This window comes from Lactuca virosa, chromosome 5, assembly GCF_052849685.1.
Source record: "Lactuca virosa cultivar CGN04683 chromosome 5, Lactuca_virosa_CGN04683_v6, whole genome shotgun sequence".
NCBI lineage: Eukaryota > Viridiplantae > Streptophyta > Magnoliopsida > Asterales > Asteraceae > Lactuca > Lactuca virosa.
The window spans coordinates 279,030,850-279,049,071 of NC_136430.1; the positions used below are offsets into that span (position 1 = coordinate 279,030,850).

Genomic DNA, 18,222 nt, shown 5'->3' on the forward strand with positions numbered 1-18,222 from the left:
AAACGTCACCATCACTTGTACGAGAGCTACAAGACATTTTGTTTGTAACATTTTTTGATTTTGTCTTTATTAAAATACAAATTAAACATTTAGTTAATAATCAAATATTTTAGTTTAATAATATAAATATATAATCACATGCTCCACTTTTAAATGGAGTAGTAAATTTGAGTAAGTTGTAAACATGAAGTCCATGACCCAAATCCTAATAGTCACCAAGTCACTGTCTCAAGTAGCAAAATTGCAAGTTGGAGGTAGAAAATGAGATACTTGAAAGTACAGGGTTCGTAAAGTATCAACCTTTAAAAGTAAATTCCCCATTTTCTCTAAACTCTGTATCTCGGAAATCATGTTGATCCATCCGTTAATTGTTTGATTTCCCGTCTCCGCTGCGGCCTTCTTCCACCGGGACGCTGCCGGAGTCACTGTTCATCAGAAACTCCTCCGTTTCAGCTTGACTTCTGAAGAATAAGGTGTGCTTACTGTTCTCTGTTTCATGATTTCGATGTCGTTATCTGTTGACCTTTCACTAATTGCTATCTGGATACTTGATTGATTGAAACTGCACAAACAATAAGAAGTAAAAAAAGCTAAAGAAAACTATTTGTCTACTAAGAAAAATCGATGTGTGTTCTTACTGTGTAAAGTCATGCAGTCTATCTGTTTGATCAAATGCCTCTGAGAACTTTTCGTAGCTTATGCAGCTTTTCGATCTAAGAAAATAGCAACGCTTTGATTCATCCATGGCAGGTTTGAAGGACCTTCAATGTCTTTACGCAGACCTCCACTTCCTCGATTACTTCTCAACAACGTTTCTTGCATGAGAAACGCTCAACAAATCTTACGCCATACAAACATCTCAATTCACGATGGTGGAGCCCTAGTACTCACCGGAGCAAACGGCTCCGGCAAGTCTACCTTCTTACGAATGCTCGCCGGATTCTCCAAACCATCAGCTGGTGAGATCCTATGGAATGGCCATGACATAACTGAGTCAGGAGTTTTCCACCAATATAAACTTCAACTCAACTGGCTCTCACTCAAAGAAGCCATTAAATCCAACTTCACTGTTCTTGACAATGTTCAATGGTTTGAAGTTCTTGAAAGTAAACAAGGAAAATCTTTACCTGCTCTTGAGTTCATGGGGCTTGGTAGACTTGTCAATGAGAAAGCACGGATGCTTTCAATGGGTCAAAGAAAAAGATTGCAGCTTGCAAGAGTTATGGCCATGGATAGACCGATTTGGCTGCTTGATGAACCTTCTGTTGCTTTAGATGATGAAGGTGTGAAGCTTTTGGAACAGATGATTGCAGATCATAGGAGCCAGGGTGGAATAGTCATTGTAGCTACACATCTCCCGATTGAGATTCAAGATGCTATGATCTTGAGATTGCCTCCCAGGTTTCCAAGAAGGATAACTTTAGTAGACATGCTTCCTCATTGAGGTGAGTTGATGAATTTACCCTTTTGAGCTTTACATTATTTCCTGTAATTGTTTCTCATAATGATATCATAGGTCAATTGCTTTTCTTGATGCCTCTATTATTTGATTTCATAAAGTAGAAACTGAAAAAGCACTATTGATCCTCCATGACTCTTGTGTTTCTTAATGATAGATGAAGAGCAATCGATTTTAGAGTCTCATATGGCTTCTAGCATTATCTTTAAAATTTAAATGGTTGATAATGTTGTGACTTAAATTAAGCAATTAGGAAAGGTTCCATTATATTATATAATGAAAGGTTTCTTATTATTATTTGATTAGGATGATTTCAAATGCTATTGTTTTTTCTTTACTATGAAACCTTTTGGGTTAATTGTCTTTTTTAACATCCATAAATCAAGATTATATGTTTTAGCCTACAGCGAATAAATATCTATTCTTTTTATTAAATTAATTTATGGTGTTATTTGGGTTTTCGGATGTAGGTAATTAATCATGACGTTGGTGATTTGAGTGGATAATATCCCTAGTCTTAAACTTTTATAAGGCATGACGAAAAACCTAGAGTCCTTGCTATTTTAGAGTTTTTGTCCTTAATTGGTGAATTTATATGTCATTGGAGTTAAATGGCAGTTATGACCATTTGGATGGGTTTTGGTGAAAACTGAGGATTTAAGCAACTATATTATGAAATAAATTAATTGGTGATAGAAGTTGTTATAATTAAAGACATTAAAACCCTAATTAGCTTCCTTTGTCAAAATCAAACTTAGAGGGATAGAAGAAAGCTTACGATTTTGAGTTCATGGTGGAGGAAGGATTCATTTTTGCTTGGGGATCGTTCATGTGGCGATTAAGAACACATATACCCTGCTTAAACATAGTTTTGAAAACCATTTACATAGTAAATTGTGGATAAAGTCCCATAAACTTCAAAGTCTATTAACAAATTGAAAATAAGTTGTCAAAAGAGTATTCAAGGGCATCACAATCCAAAAAAAGAAAAATAAATAAGTTGTCTAAACTATATCAAACATATCCTAAAATAATCTTCTCCAAGTTGACACTATAAGATTGCTACTAACTAGAGCACATATCAAAATAGTGTATTAGGCTTGGGAAACATGATGAGTAATGATGAAGTTAGACTTACACAAGTAGACATAAATGTAGGTTCATTCAAGAACACCATAAAGTTGAAAATGCGAGAAAGGATCACAACAGTCTAAATTTGAAGAACCGGGCTATTTTTAAGATGTCATCTAAGTAAATTTTAAAACTAAAATAATTAATTTCTTATTTTTAAATTAATGTTAATTGTTAAGGGTATTAAAGTAATTTTATTTTTATTTGTTTCCATGAAATCATGTACTTTAATTAAGATTATATATATATATATATATATATATATATATATATATATATATATATATATATATATATATATATAGGTTAATGTGAGACGGTCTAATTTTGTGAGACCGTGAGACGCAATCGTAGCCACTCATTTTGTAGATAAAAAAAACATTTTTAAATGCAAAATAATTGAAAATTTTTGATTTTTTTTTAAATATTATTTTCGTCATTTATATTTTCCAAAAAAAAAAAAATTAAAAAAATAAAAAAGTTACCGTTTTTTTACATAATCTTGTAGAATATTAGAATATTTTACATATCTGAAAAATTTAGTAGAATACTAGAATATTCTAACATTTTAAAAATCACATTAGAATATTTACAGTGTAATATTCTATTTGAATATTTCACGTATTAAAAAAAAAACGGTAATTTATTTATTTATTTATTTTTTTAGATAAATAAAATGACGAAAATAATAATTAAAAAAAGAATTTTCGGATTTTTCCTTTTATTTTGCATTTTAAATTTGTTTTTAGATTGCGTCTCACGGTCTCACAAAATTAACATGGTCTCAAATGTACCTTAACCTATATATATATATATATATATATATATATATATATATATATATATATATATATATATATAAGTAAATTAGGGTTCTTCACACTGATGAATTACAAAAATATTCACCACCTCAACCAAATCCAAGTTCTTTCTCCTGGTTCCCTCGTATACTTGCCGATAGAGGTGGTAAAAACTGACACGTCATGCTAACCCGACACTAAACAAATGGGTTTAGGTAAGATGTTTCAACCTGTTTAATTAAACGGGTTGACACGAAACAACACAAAAATTTAATGGGTAATGTTAGAGTTGAGAATTTCAACTTGAAAATGACCCGATTATTTATATGCAAGTTTTTTGAATTTTTTAAATAAACTATAAAGACCCCAAAACCAAAACCATAAGTAAAAGAAAACCTTTGGGTTTAGTCGCCTTGTAAAGTAGAAATGACTTAGTTGTCTAGGTCAAAACATAATTTTCAGTTTTTTTTTCTCTCCCAAACTACACAGTCCCCTTGACCACTACCTTCTCCAAATGATCATGCCCTACGCCTCCCTAAACTCTTACTCCTATTTTGCCTTCTAAACTTACTATGAATTTAGTCATTCCGCCTCCCAACTATTACCTCTTACTTTTTCAACAATCAACATGTTTAGTGTTTCAACCTCACATGACACAACACATTTCAAGGTATACCCCTAACTCGGAACCCGACACGAACTCGACAGAAATAAACGGGTTGACATGACACAACGCGTTAATTAAACGAGCCACGTTAATTAAACGAGTCGGGTTAGAGTTAAGTTCATTCAACTCGTTTACTGTTTCAACACAAAACAAACCCAACACGTTACAACACGTTTGCCAGGTATACTCACCAATGCTTCACCCTTCACCTCCCCAATCACCGGAAACACTTCACGTAGTAACATACCAGAATCTCTTTTACTCCTGTTAGGTGTGTCAAACCCAACAAATAAATGGGTACAAAATGACTCCAAGAACACTATTACTTTGCACTTAAAATGTAATACAAGATAAGCAAGATCGATCTACAGAGACACGAAACAAGTGCTTATACATTTTTTGCGTAAGGTACAAATGTGGTCACAAAAGTGAGGGGGGTTTTTATGCACTGATTTAAGCAAGAGACTAAAGTAATAAGTAAATGATTGATAAATTCAGGATTTGTAAGTACTCCAACTCTATGCAAGAAAAATTAGTAATGTGATTCAATGGATGAAATGATATTTGTTCAATTTGATCTAAGTTGGTACTTGGAAATGCTAACAAGCTCTAGCACTTCCCATTTACCACATTGATTAACCAAAATAAGCTCTTTGATCAATCCTAACCTTACCAATCTAATCTAAACAAGCTCTTAGAGTTAGGTTGAAAGATTGCATTAAACTTTATGTGAATGTTCCCAACAACATTCAATACTTCTCACAAGCTCGGGATCATAAGAATGTGTGAATAAGATTTACACTAAATTCATTTAATAGAAATCAATTTAGTGCTTGTTACCTAGTCCAATTACAAAACAATTACGGATTTTGCAATTAGATAACTTGAATGACCTAATCCTAATTCAAATTGCCAATAAGAATCACAATTAAATCAAACATTCGATTGAAATGAAACCAAATTCACTAGATAAAAAGTAAAAACAAACATCAAGTCACATGATTGAAATCACTCCAAAATGTAAAGACATAAAGATGGAGAATCTAGGGTTCTAGCCACACATGACTAGAACAAGAACACAAATCTAGAAAATGAAGTTAAAGTTCTTACAAAATGAAATCCAAATAAAATCCAAGTGTTTCCAAGTGTTAATTGACTCCAAAATCCACCAGAAAATCGCCCACAAAGCTCCCAAAATCGACAGGACCAAGTATGAAATCGGTTACACCTTTTAAGAGAGAAGAAAAACTGCTTTTTAACCCACAACCACGTTTACACGACCCGTGTAAATTAACATTGTCGTTTACACGACCCGTGTAATTGCAAAAGTAGACTGCTTAGTTTGGTTGGGCCTTCAAAGTGCGTTGCTGAAGAATCTTCGTTTACACGGCCCGTGTAAACTCAAGGCTATAGTTTACACGACCCGCGTAATTCCCTACATTGCTAAAATTTTCAATTCTTCAATATCTTCATCCCCGGTGCTCCGCAAGTTGTGGAATTTTGTCTACATCTCTTATTTATCTCCCTAAACAAGATCCTACCCCAAAAGTCCCTGAAATATCACAAAAGTGTGTGAGTGAAATAATGTCATGGAAAATCCCGAAAAACATATAAATGCATGAGTTTAGCTTAGATGCAATGCACTTTTTATGAAGTAAAACTACAAAACGGGTGCATGAAATGCACTTAACAAATCTCCCCAAGCTTGAACCTTTCTTGTCCCCAAGAAAGAACAAGAAAAGTTTAGACCGGAGAGAACAAAAGAACGAAGAACAAAAAATCAAAATCCAAAACTTTTGAAACTTAATGCAATAACCAAAACAAACATGAAAGGAATCCAATCCAAATAACCTCATTTTTGTAGCATAGTTGAGAATGTACCTGTCGTGACTTGAGTCAACTTGGCATTAATCCCACAATATTTTATAACAGTAAAAACAAAACTTTTGACCACTCCCTAATGCAACTCAACAAAATCAAAAGTCACAACACTTGTTCACTCTTACTAGAATTGAGTCAGCACATGAAACAAATTATGGTCTTACTCTCATGAAAACACATGTGATGAAAAGTATGCTCAACCATCTTTATTTTACAAAATATGTCAATGACCAACTCCAGCTATTTGTTGATTAACAACAATTTTTTTCTAAAAAATTCCCTAAAATTTACCTAGATTGGTTACATATTTCAAACCACTTACACCAGCCAAAGTAGATAACATTCAGTCCCAATGTCATAAGTTCAAGTCCAAGTATAAGGGAATCTTTTGGCAGCCAATCATTTTTCCTAACTTGAGTACATATAACAATGCATATTATTCAATTAAACCATACACTTAAATATATACATTCCATCTAATTATATTTCCTACAAATAAAGCTCATGGCTTTCTTTGAAATCCATGTAATGGGCTTCCAACCAACACATCCAGACCATATGACCTTAGTGTACTAGATTTAAAGAGATCCATCGGGTTTACTTTCTATGGAACTCGTGTAACGAACTTTCAACCCAATCAGTCCCAAACAATTCAGCTTTAGGCGATTAGGTGTAGAACACCCCTCGTAGTTTACTCATTCGAGTACCATAGGTCACAGATTAACTTAATAATTTTTTTAGATAATTAAAAGCTAAGACAACACATAATACTCTTTTTAGTTTATTTGCTAGGCTTATTTCTTTATATTTCCGTCCTTGACTTTTCTATTGTTGGAACATCTCACGGTCTATTACCGTGAGGGGCTTCTAAGAATTTTTTTTGGGGGACTGATGTTAACACACAAAGGCCCATAAAGGACTTTTTAGAGTGCTGGGAGGCTCGGGCCGCTGGAAATTATATTCTTTTTATGATTTATTGAATTTGGCATTTTGGGTCCAATTGAGCACTTACTATTCATAAGTCCAGTCACGTGTCCCAAAGGTTGACTCATACCTGTCGTTATGCTCCGGTGTTGAAAATCTTTTCATTTTCTGTTTTGCACGAGTAGCTTCAGGAGTTGTGTTCATGTGTGATTCACTTGCTTTGAGATTTTCAATAAAAAGAGCAAGTCTAATATCAAGGCATACGACTCACTTACCAACTCAACTGTTTTAAGAAGATTCGGCTGCTTTGGATTGGATCAAAACGAACATAGAATTTTTTTATTTTATTTTATTTTATTTTATTTTATTTTATTTGAAAATTATGCAATGCAAAAAAGAAAAAAAAATGAGATGCAAGAATATTAAAAACAGAATAGAAAGAAAATCTTTTTGGTTTTGAAAAATTTTAGATGCAGAAAACGAGAGAAAAATAAAATGAAATAGTAAAAAATTATGTAATATGTACAAAACTGCAACCTACATGCAACTGTATCTATTTGCATGGATGGATGCCCCTCCCCAAGCTTAAAATATAGCATCGTCATCGATGCTTGGAGAGAGGCATAGCCGGCCTATTGAGGGCAGGGCGGTGGAGGATAAGGCGGGAACTGTGGAGGGTAATAGGGCTGGTAATCAGCAAGATAGTATGGGGGCCACTGGGGCTGGGATAGTGGTGAATGTGGTTGCGGTGGAAGAACGAGGGCGCGGTGGAGATCGCTCATCAAGTAGTGCATGTTGCGGTTGTGTTGCTCTTGAGCGGCCCATCGCTGATCAAACTCGGCCCATCGCAGCTCCTGTTGGGCCCAACACCCCCCCCCCCCCCTGTAAATTGCGGTAGTCCTGGAATTCGGAGGTGTGCTCAACGACACCCGTGTAAATCTCGCTTACCTCCTGTTGAAGGCTCGTGTAGTGATTGTCTAATCGTGCAAACTCGTCCATATAAATGTTGTGTTCGGGAAAAGGAATGGGGCGAGCCGGGCTGGAGGCACCTGAGGGTGGAGCAGGGGGATGGGATGTGGTGGTTGGGAGCCCACAGATTACAGTAACACCCAAATTGGACCAGCGACCCCAATTTGTAGATGGAATATTGTTGGCTAGGGCGAGTATCTTCTTGTTTCGACTATCAATACGTAGATACTCTTGACCATCTACAGTCCAGTGAACATCCCCGTTTGGCTTACGGTGGAAGAGGTGCATATTCTCCATGACATCAATGGATAGGCGAGTGCGGCCCGAGATTATGTCAATGGGGTTATTGGGGAGGCGGAGACCAAGATGTTCAACTATTATCGAAACCATTCCTCCACAGTGAAGTTGGCCACCATTGCTCATGGAGTTTTTGAGCATCTTGTGAATTATCCAACACCCGAAGTGAGGAACTTCTTCGGGTTTGTGAATCATGCACCATAAGACTTCTAATTCCTTCTTATTTGCCTTGCTAATCTCTTCTTGAGGGAACAAGAGAGAAGCAATGATCCAGTGTGTGACTTTAAGGATCGGATGTTTGATGATAGAAGCTTGTGCACTACCCGATTGAAATTCGTGTTCACAAGAGATGTCACTCCAAAATCCTCTAAAGCTTCGTTCAAACATGGCATTCATCCTACCTTTTGCCCAATACATATATTTTTTTGCTTTTGGTGCACTGATAATGTCACAAAGAGTGTCTACGTGAATCCGATGGGATTGGTTGAGTAGACGGAAGGATAGGAAGTGCGTTTGGTAATCGAAAGTGATAGAAGATAAAAGCTCCAACATGGGTGTTTGGTAACTCACTGCGTGGAGATTCAAGAGACCTTCCCAACCTATGTTTTTCAAAAGTTTGTGGACTCCTTTATAGATGTGGAGGTCTTTTAGAGCTTGGATATCCACAAAATTTTGGCCCCTTTTTTCCCTACGGATAAGGCTTGAGTACACGATTTCTTGCGGATTTGACTAAAAAGTAAGACCAAATTGGTATGGATTTTCCATGGGACTTTGGTCTTGTTCATCATGAGCCTCTTGACCACCTATGTTGGAGGTCCCAACTCTAGCCCTTTTGCCATGGGATGTCATTGTCCAATGAAATCAACAAACTTTTTCACACAATGTATGATATATGGACAATTGTAAACACTAGAGCATGCACAAAAACTAACAATTCCACCAAATCCCACTCCAAAAATGTGAACTTAATGATATGCACAAAGAAAAGGGTTTGGAACAATTATACCAAATTTGTGCTTGTAAATGGAGTTTGGTATAATTGTTCCAAACTCTTTTCTTTGTGCATATCATTAAGTTCACGTTTTTGGAGTGGAATTTGGTGGAATTGTTAGTTTTTGTGCATGCTCTAGTGTTTACAGTTGTCCATATATCATACATTGTGTGAAAAAGTTTGTTGATTTCATTGGACAATGACATCCCGTGGCAAAAGGGCTAGAGTTGGGACCTCCAACATAGGTGATCAAGAGGCTCATGATGAACAAGACCAAAGTCCCATGGAAAATCCATACCAATTTGGTCTTATTTTTGAGTCAAATCCGCAAGAAATCGTGTACTCAAGCCTTATGCGTAGGGAAAAAGGGGCCCAAAATTTTGTGGATATCCAAGCTCTAAAAGACCTCCACATCTATAAAGGAGTCCACAAACTTTTGAAAAACATAGGTTGGGAAGGTCTCTTGAATCTCCACGCAGTGAGTTACCAAACACCCATGTTGGAACTTTTATCTTCTCCATGAGCAATGGTGGCCAACTTCACTGTGGAGGAATGGTTTCGATAATAGCCAAACATCTTGGTCTCCGCCTCCCCAATAACCCCATTGACATAATCCCGGGCCGCACTCGCTTATCCCATTGATGTCATGGGGAATATGCACCTCTTCCACCGTAAGCCAAACGAGGGTGTTCACTGGACCGTAGATGGTCAAAAGTATCTACGTATTGACAACAGAAACAAAAAGATACTCGCCCTAGCCAACAACATTCCATCTACAAGTTGGGGCCTTCGGTCCAATTTGGGTGTTACTGTAATTCGTGGGCTCCCAACCACAACATCCCATCCCCCTGTCCCAGCCTCAGGTGCCTCCAGCTCGGCTCGCCCCATTCCCTTTCCCGAACGCAACATTTATATGGGCGAGTTTGCACGATTAGATAATCACTACTCGAGCCTTCAACAGGAGGTAAGCGAGATTTACACGGGTGTCGCTGAGCACACCTCCGAATTCCAGGACTACCACAATTTACAGGAAGAGCGATGGGCCCAACAGGAGCAGCGATGGGTCGAGTTTGATCAGCGATGGGCCGCTCAAGAGCAACACAACCGCAACATGCGCTACTTGATGAGCGATCTCCACCACGCCCTTGTTATTCCACCGCAACCACATCCACCACCATCCCAGCCCCAGTGGCCCCCATACTATCCTGCTGATTACCAGCCCTATTACCCTCCACAGTTCCCGCATTATCCTCCACCGCCCGGCCCTCAATAGGCCGGCTATACCTCTCTCCAAGCATCGAGGACAATGCTATATTTTAAGCTTGGGGAGGGGCATCCATCCATGCAAATAGATCTCGTTGCATGTAGGTTGCAGTGGTGGTTGTCGAGGCCAACAAAATTAATACCCTAAATATTACACACTAAAATAGTGTATAGTGGTACAGGGATCGAATCCACGGAGATTGGTTCAATTTTATAACTCTATGAAAAACCTCTTTGTAAAAATACTTGTAAAATGACAATAAATTAAAAATGGGGGGTTTGGTCTTTCGAAGTACTTGAAATAAACTAGAATTAAACTAAGATTTAAATAGACAATTTCAACAAAAATAAGAATTTGATGTAAAATCAATAAGAGAAGGATGGTTGACTTAAGGTTTCCTCGCTTTCTTTGACTTTTGATGAACACATCATTAGAATCCAATGGTGCAATACTTGATTTAAATCCTTAATTTGGCTATAGTAATCCAAGAAGCTTGAGATTACCTAGACTTTTCTTAGTTGTTAAAATGGTTAGAGAAGCTCATAACAATTTCCTTAGTCAAAGTCACAATTTCCATTAAGCATGTAATTAGTGAAAGTCAACTAGCATTAAGAACCAAAAAGTCACTAAATCCAAGAGGAGTCAAATGCTTTCACTACCATGTTGGAGGAAATGTTTTTATGATTGTGTGAAGCAAAAACAACACAAAAATCATTTGTTGCTTTCTAATTTGAGCATCCTTTACTTAATCAAAAAATTAGCCAACTAATCACCATAAACACATTTAAACTCATGAATAAAAACATACAAGTAGTGATAAGATGTTAAAACACAAAACATTCCCATAAAGATTTAAGAACAAGTTCATGGATTCTTCAACATTCAACAAAAGTTCAAAGGATTCAACAAAAGTCAACCAAGATTAGTTTAGCCAAGCATGGCTAAACTCAAAGAAACAAAGTTAGAGAAGATTGTACCAAACATTAAACAAGAATCAAGAGGTGAAAAGATGATGTTCTTGAGGTGTTCTTGGCCTTCAAAAATCTTCAAAACTCCAGAGAAAATGCTCCAAAATCGGATGTGCAAGTGTCTCCAAAAGATGGGCACCAACCTTCCTCAAATAGCCTTCCAAATGAAATTCCGAATTTGCCCCTGCAGTGCTGTGCGCGACCCGCGTGCTGTTGCGCGGGTGGGTTGCACGGGTGGTTCCTGAAGGTGGCCTCTTTGAGGTTTGGGCCTCCATAACTTAGCCCACTTGGCCCAGTTCGAGTCCAATCAACTCCTAACCCATTTTTCTTCAAGTTTTCTTCAATTTAAGCCCAATTTGACTTCTCCAAATGATCCATAGCTCGTAAACTCGCCCGATTAATAATCTACGCACGCTTGAATATTCTCCCGCATCTTGCAAATTTAAACTTTATTTCTTCCAAGTCTTCAATTAATCATCAAGCCCGCTCCATGCATCATCTCCATTATCACCAAGCCCTAAATTCTTGTTGTCTTCCAAATCTAATCTCCTCCCAAAGATTTCGCACCGCTAGTCTCCTTAAAATCTGTAATTATGCTCACGAAACTAGAAAATACCCGAAATGGTCATAAAATAACAAAAAAGAAAATATGCATGGAAATTAACTAAATTATGGATGAAATATGCTAAAATAAACTATAAAAAGAAGTAAATAAAATGAAACTATCATGCAGTTTTGTACATATTACATATATTTTTACTATTTCATTTTAATTCTCTCGTTTTTTGCATCTGAAATTTTCAAAACCAAAAAGATTTTCTTTCTATTATGTTTTTAATATTCTTGCATCTCATTTTTTTTTCTTTTTTGCATTGCATAATTTTCAAAAATAAAATAAAAACAAAATAAAAATAAAAAATAAAATTCTATGTTCGTTTTGATCCCATCAAAAGCAGCCGAATCTTCTTAAAACAGTTGAGTTGGTAAGTGAGTCGTATGCCTTGATATTAGACTTGCTCTTTTTATTGAAAATCTCAAAGCAAGCTAATCACACACGAACACAACTCCCGAAGCTACTCGTGCAAAACAGAAAATGAAAAGGTTTTCAACACCGGAGCATAACGACATCTATGAGTCAACCTTTGGGACATGTGACTGGTCTTATGAATAATAAGTGCTCAATTGGACCCAAAATGCCAAATTCAGGAAATCATAAAAAGAATATAAAATTTCAGTGACCCGAGCCTCCCAGCACTCAAAAAAGTCCTTTCTGTCTATTCCCTCTTAAATACCCTGCTTGGGGACATAATTTCCAACTATACTTATGGGCCTTTGCGAGTTGACATCAGTCCCCCGAAAAAAAATGACTTAGAAGCCCCTCACGGTAATAGAACGTGAGATGTTTCAACAATAGAAAAGTCAAGGACGGACATATAAAGAAATAAGCCTAGCAAATAAACTAAAAAGAGTATTATGTGTTGTCTTAACTTTTAATTATCTAAAAAAAATTATTAAGTTAATATGTGACCTTTGGGACTCGAATGAGTAAACTACGAGGGGTGTTCTACACCTAATCGCCTAAAGCTGAATTGTTTGGGACTGATTGAGTTGAAAGTTTGTTACACGGGTTCCATAGAAAGTTATGTACTTAATATATATATATATATATATATATATATATATATATATATATATATATATATATTCAAATAAAGCTACTCTGTGGCCTTTGAGGTTCGGGCAAGTAAACCCGAGGGATTTCTTTAAATCTAGCACACTAAGGTCATTTGGTCTGGATGTGTTGGTTTGAAGCCCGTTACATGGATTTCAAAGAAAGTCATGAGCTTTATTTGTAGGAAATATAATTAGATGGAATGTATATATTTAAGTTTATAGTTTAATTGAATAATATGCATTATTATATGTACTCAAGTTAGGAAAAATGCTTGACTGCCAAAAGATTTCCTTGGACTTGGACTTGAACTTATGACATTGAGACTGAATGTTATCTACTTTGGCTGGTGTAAGTGGTTTGAAATATGTAACCAATCTGGGTAAAATTTAGGGAATTTTTTAGAAAAAAATTGTTGTTAATCAACAAATAGTTGGAGTTGGTCATTGACATATTTTGTAAAATAAAGATGGTTGAGCATACTTTTCATCACATGTGTTTTCACGAGAGTAAGACCATAATTTGTTTCATGTGCTGACTCAATTCTAGTAAGAGTGAACAAGTGTTGTGACTTTTGATTGTGTTGAGTTGTATTAGGGAGTGGCCAAATGTTTTGTTTTTACTATTATATAATATTTTGGGATTAATGCCAAGTTGACTCAAGGCACGACATGTACATTCTCAACTATGCTACAAAAATGTGGTTAATTGGGTTGGATTCCTTTCATGTTTGTTTTGGTTATTGCATTAAATTTCAAAAGTTTTGGATTTTGATTTTTTGTTCTTCGTTCTTTTGTTCTATCCGGTCTAAACTTTTCTTGTTCTTTCTTGGGGACAAGAAATGTTCAAGCTTTGGGAGATTTGTTAGGTGCATTTCATGCACCCATTTTGTAGTTTTACTTCATAAAAAATGAACTGCATCTAAGCTAAACTCATGCATTTATATGTTTTTCTGGATTTTCCATGATATTATTTCACTCACACACTTTTGTGATATTTCAGGGACTTTTGGGGTAGGATCTTGTTTGGGGAAATAAATAAGAGATGTAGACAAAATTTCACAACTTGCAGAGCACCGGGGATGAAGATATTGAAAAATTGAAAATTTTGGCAATGCAAGGAATTACGCGGGCCGTGTAAACGAAGATTCTTCAGCAACGCACTTTGAAGGCCCAGCCAAACTAAGTAGTATACTTTTGCAATTACACGGGCCGTGTAAACGACAATGTTGATTTACACGGGCCGTGTAAACGTGGTTGTGGGTTAAAAAACAGTTTTTCTTCTCTCTTAAAAGGTGTAACCGATTTCATACTTGGTCCTGTCGATTTTGGGAGCTTTGTTGGCGATTTTCCGAAGGATTTTGGAGTCAATTAACACTTGGAAACACTTGGATTTCATTTTGTAAGAACTTTAACTTCATTTTCTAGATTTGTGTTCTTGTTCTCGTCATGTGTGGCTAGAACCCTAGATTCTCCATCTTTATGTCTTGACATTTAGGAGTGATTTCAATCATGTGACTTGATGTTTGTTTTTAATTCTTATCTAGTGAATTTGGTTTCATTTTAATCGAATGTTTGATTTAATTGTGATTCTTCTTGGCCATTTGAATTAGGATTAAGTCATTCAAGTTATCTAATTGCAAAATCCGTAATTGTTTTGTAAATTGGACTAGGTAACAAGCACAAAATTGATTTCTATTAAATGAATTTAGTGTAAATCTTATTCACACATTCTTATGCTCCCGAGCTTATAAGGAGTATTGAATGTTGTTGGGAACATTCATATAAAGTTTAATGCAATCTTTCAACCTAACTCTGAAAGCTTGTTTAGATTAGATTGGTAATGTTAGGATTGATCAAAAAACTTATTTTGGTTAATCAATGTGGTAAATGGGAAGTGCTAGAGCTTGTTAGCATTTCCAAGTACCAACTTAGATAAAATTGAACAAATATCATTTCATCCATGGAATCACATTACTAATTTGTCTTGCATAGAGTTGGAGTACTTACAAATCCTGAATTTATCTTATTTAATCAATCATTATTTATTACTTTAGTCTCTTGCTTAAATCAGTGCAAAAAACCCCCCTCACTTTTGTGACCACATTTGTACCTTACGCAAAAAAGGTATAAGCACTTGTTCCGTGTCTCTGTGGATCGACCCTGCTTATCTTGTATTACATTTTTAGTGCAAAGTAACAGTGTTCTTGGAGTCATTTTGTACCCCTTTATTTGTTGGGTTTGACACACCTAACAAATTGGCGTCGTTGTCGGGGACACGGTGTTACTAATTGTTTATGCCTAGATCTTTCCGTACAGGTACACCACTGCCAATTAACTCGGAGATAGAGAAGACTGCAAAGAGGTTACGGAAGCAAGCCAAGCTTCGTAAGAAGCGACCGAGTTCCGGGACTTGTTCATCATTTACCCCTCCAATCATTAACATTTGGGAGGATATACCCCTCTCAAGTGTATCCGCATCCGAAACAGAAACTCTCTCACTCTCACCACAACCATTGATGTGTATAAAAATGCACTGGTTTTAGTCCTACTTTTAAGATGTAATTTAAACACACAAAGGCAGTGAACCTGTCTTTTAGTGGTATAGATGAGCAAGTAGGGTATCGAACTCGAGGAACGGAAATTAAACTAATAACTAGAATTAACTACACAAGTAATAGAAGTAAAAGGTTTTCTCTAGTTTTACAAGACTAGAAACTTTAACACACTAACTAACACACAGATTTAGCAATTAATCAGCTAAAAACAAGTAAAAACTAACTAAATTCAATGATAGAAAGGTTTCTGTTTAGGTTCGATTCGTTTACTCCTATGGTTGATTTATGACAAGTGCAATGGATTAATTGTTATTGGTTACCGAATAAGGTGATTAGATTCACATTCGCTATTACCAATCCTTAGGAAACAAATTAACTTAAGCAGTGATCAAGTGATTAAACTAATGAATTTCCTAGTTTAATTATTCGGATTAAATAAGACTTGTAATTAGCTAATCAAATTAATAATTCAATTAACCTCTTGTTGATGGTTTATCACACAAGCTCACACATTAATTTACCCATTCTCTAGTTAACCCTAGTTTCACATTCACTATTCCTAGGCACATAATAATGTTTTCACATAAATCACATGAGGTAAGCAATTAAGAAATGTTCATGCGGCTTAATTACTTGTCAATTAACTAAAAATAGTTATGGTTAATGCATAAGGTTCTTTAACAAGCTTAATTTAATAAAATTCACCAATAAATAATTAATCCTACCATAAATCAATCCATAGTTATAAACTTATCTACCCTAAACAGAAACTATAAGATTTAGCTCATAATTACAGTAGATAGCAATCCAAAAACAAAGTCTAGCAATTCAACCATAGTTTAATTCAAGAATAAAGTGAAAAGTAAACTTATGTCGCCTTGAATCTCCTTAGAATTGAAGATTAGGATTTCTCTCACGATTTCCAGAACTCCAGATGCCTTCTTGGTCGTCAAGTAATTCTCCCAAAAATTCCAGAGAGCCTCAATTCGGGAATGTGACTTCTATTTATAGTTTTCAGAAAATAGGGTCTACTCGTCGAGTAGGTAACCGACTCGCCGAGTCCCCTCTGTAGAGTCTGTATACGACAAGGACTTTGTGTTTTGCTTCGCGAACATTCGTGGGTACTCGTCGAGTAGATGTCCAGACTCGCCGAGTCCTTTAGGATTTGACTCTTTTTCTTTAGATCTTCAATTCCTGAGCATTCGAGCATGTCTTTTGGACTGAAAATACAATTTAAACACAATTAAGTACCTTTTGTCCATAAATTACAATAAATTAGCCAATAAATAACAAAAATCTATACTAAATATATAGCCAAATATGCACATATCAACCATCTCACCCAAAAGTATAACTCCACCCTCTTCACCTACTTATCATATCCCAAACTCCACACCCACAGAAACTTCAACCACTACTCACACAATGGGAGATAACCATGGAGGGAATCAAGATCCTCTAAATCCACCACCCGAGCAAACCCTTCCCCAATGGGCGAGGCAAGAGGTTACTCAACAACCTCTTTGCATCACATATCCGACAGCCACAAACCTAGAACTAAAATCCGGGCTCATCCACTTACTCGCAATCTTTAGAGGGTTGGAAAATGAAGATCCTCACAAGTTCCTCACTGAATTCCATGTTGTGTGTGTGGGCATGAAACCACACAATGTCACGAATGATCAAATCAAGCTTAGGGCATTCCCCTTCGCGGTGCAAGATGCAGCAAAAGACTGACTCTATGACCTTCCAACGGGGACGGTTACTACTTGGGTAGATCTTGCACGCCTTTTCTTGGACAAATACTTCCCGGAAATGAAAGCTTCAACCCTACGAAGGGAAATCATTGGAATCAAGCAGCATAAGAGAGAAGCCTTCCACACATATTGGGACAAATTCAAAAAGTTATGTGCCCGTTATCCAAAGCATGGAATCACTGAATATCAACTCCTTCAATACTTTATTGAAGGCATGAATCCAATGGAAAGAAGGTTGCTCAATGCGTCAAGTGGCGGATCTTTACCCGACAAGACTCCAACCGAAATCCGCAACCTAATCAAGAACATGGCAGAAGACTCTAAGCATTCAAGTCATGATGAAGAATGGTATACGGATGCACCCCGAGGTGTAAAAGAAGTCCAAACTTCTCAAATTGAAGTTCAATTGTCCGAGCTTACAAAAGTGGTAATGATGTTAGCTAAAGACAAGGGTGTACACCCCATACCCCGCCCTTGCGGAATTTGCACCTAAGTGGGGCACCCGACCGACATGTGCTCTCAACTTCAAGAGGAAGATTATGAAGAAACAAATGTCGTTGGAGGGTATTCCGGGTCAAATGAAAGAGGATATGAGCAGTCACAGGGTGATTAAAGATGGAACAACAATCAAGGTTGGGGAGGAAATCAACATGTGAGTTACCAACAAAGACCACCATTTCCTCAACATCAACAAATGCTGAGTTTTCAACCTCAAAATTTCCAGCCAAGGCCGCCACAACAATCACCTCCATAAGCGGGTTCATCAAGCATGTCAATGGAGGATATTGTCAAAAGCCTTGCTACTAGCACTTAAAGCTTCCAACAAGAAACTAAAGCTAGCCTAAAAAGCTTGGAGCAACAAGTTTCACAACTTGCTCAATTCGT

The 18,222-nt window shown here is 36.5% G+C and overlaps 1 protein-coding gene across 3 annotated transcripts; it reads left to right on the forward strand.

Annotated features, from left to right (window-relative positions):
* The first annotated feature begins 316 nt into the window (after nucleotides 1-316).
* Nucleotides 317-14,589, forward strand: ABCI1 (non-intrinsic ABC protein 10). Of its 3 annotated transcripts, none has more exons than XM_079053510.1 (3): nucleotides 317-473; nucleotides 751-1,445; nucleotides 14,026-14,589. In XM_079053510.1, exon 2 carries the CDS (start codon nucleotides 767-769, stop codon nucleotides 1,442-1,444), a length of 678 nt encoding a protein of 225 aa, XP_078909636.1. In that variant the 5' UTR covers nucleotides 317-473; nucleotides 751-766; the 3' UTR covers nucleotide 1,445; nucleotides 14,026-14,589. The 3 variants fall into 3 exon arrangements, with proteins under 3 accessions (XP_078909636.1, XP_078909638.1, XP_078909637.1); XM_079053512.1 differs by lacking the exon at nucleotides 14,026-14,589 and adding an exon at nucleotides 1,930-2,479; XM_079053511.1 differs by lacking the exon at nucleotides 14,026-14,589 and having other exon boundaries at nucleotides 751-1,642.
* Nucleotides 14,590-18,222: the final 3,633 nt, after the last annotated feature.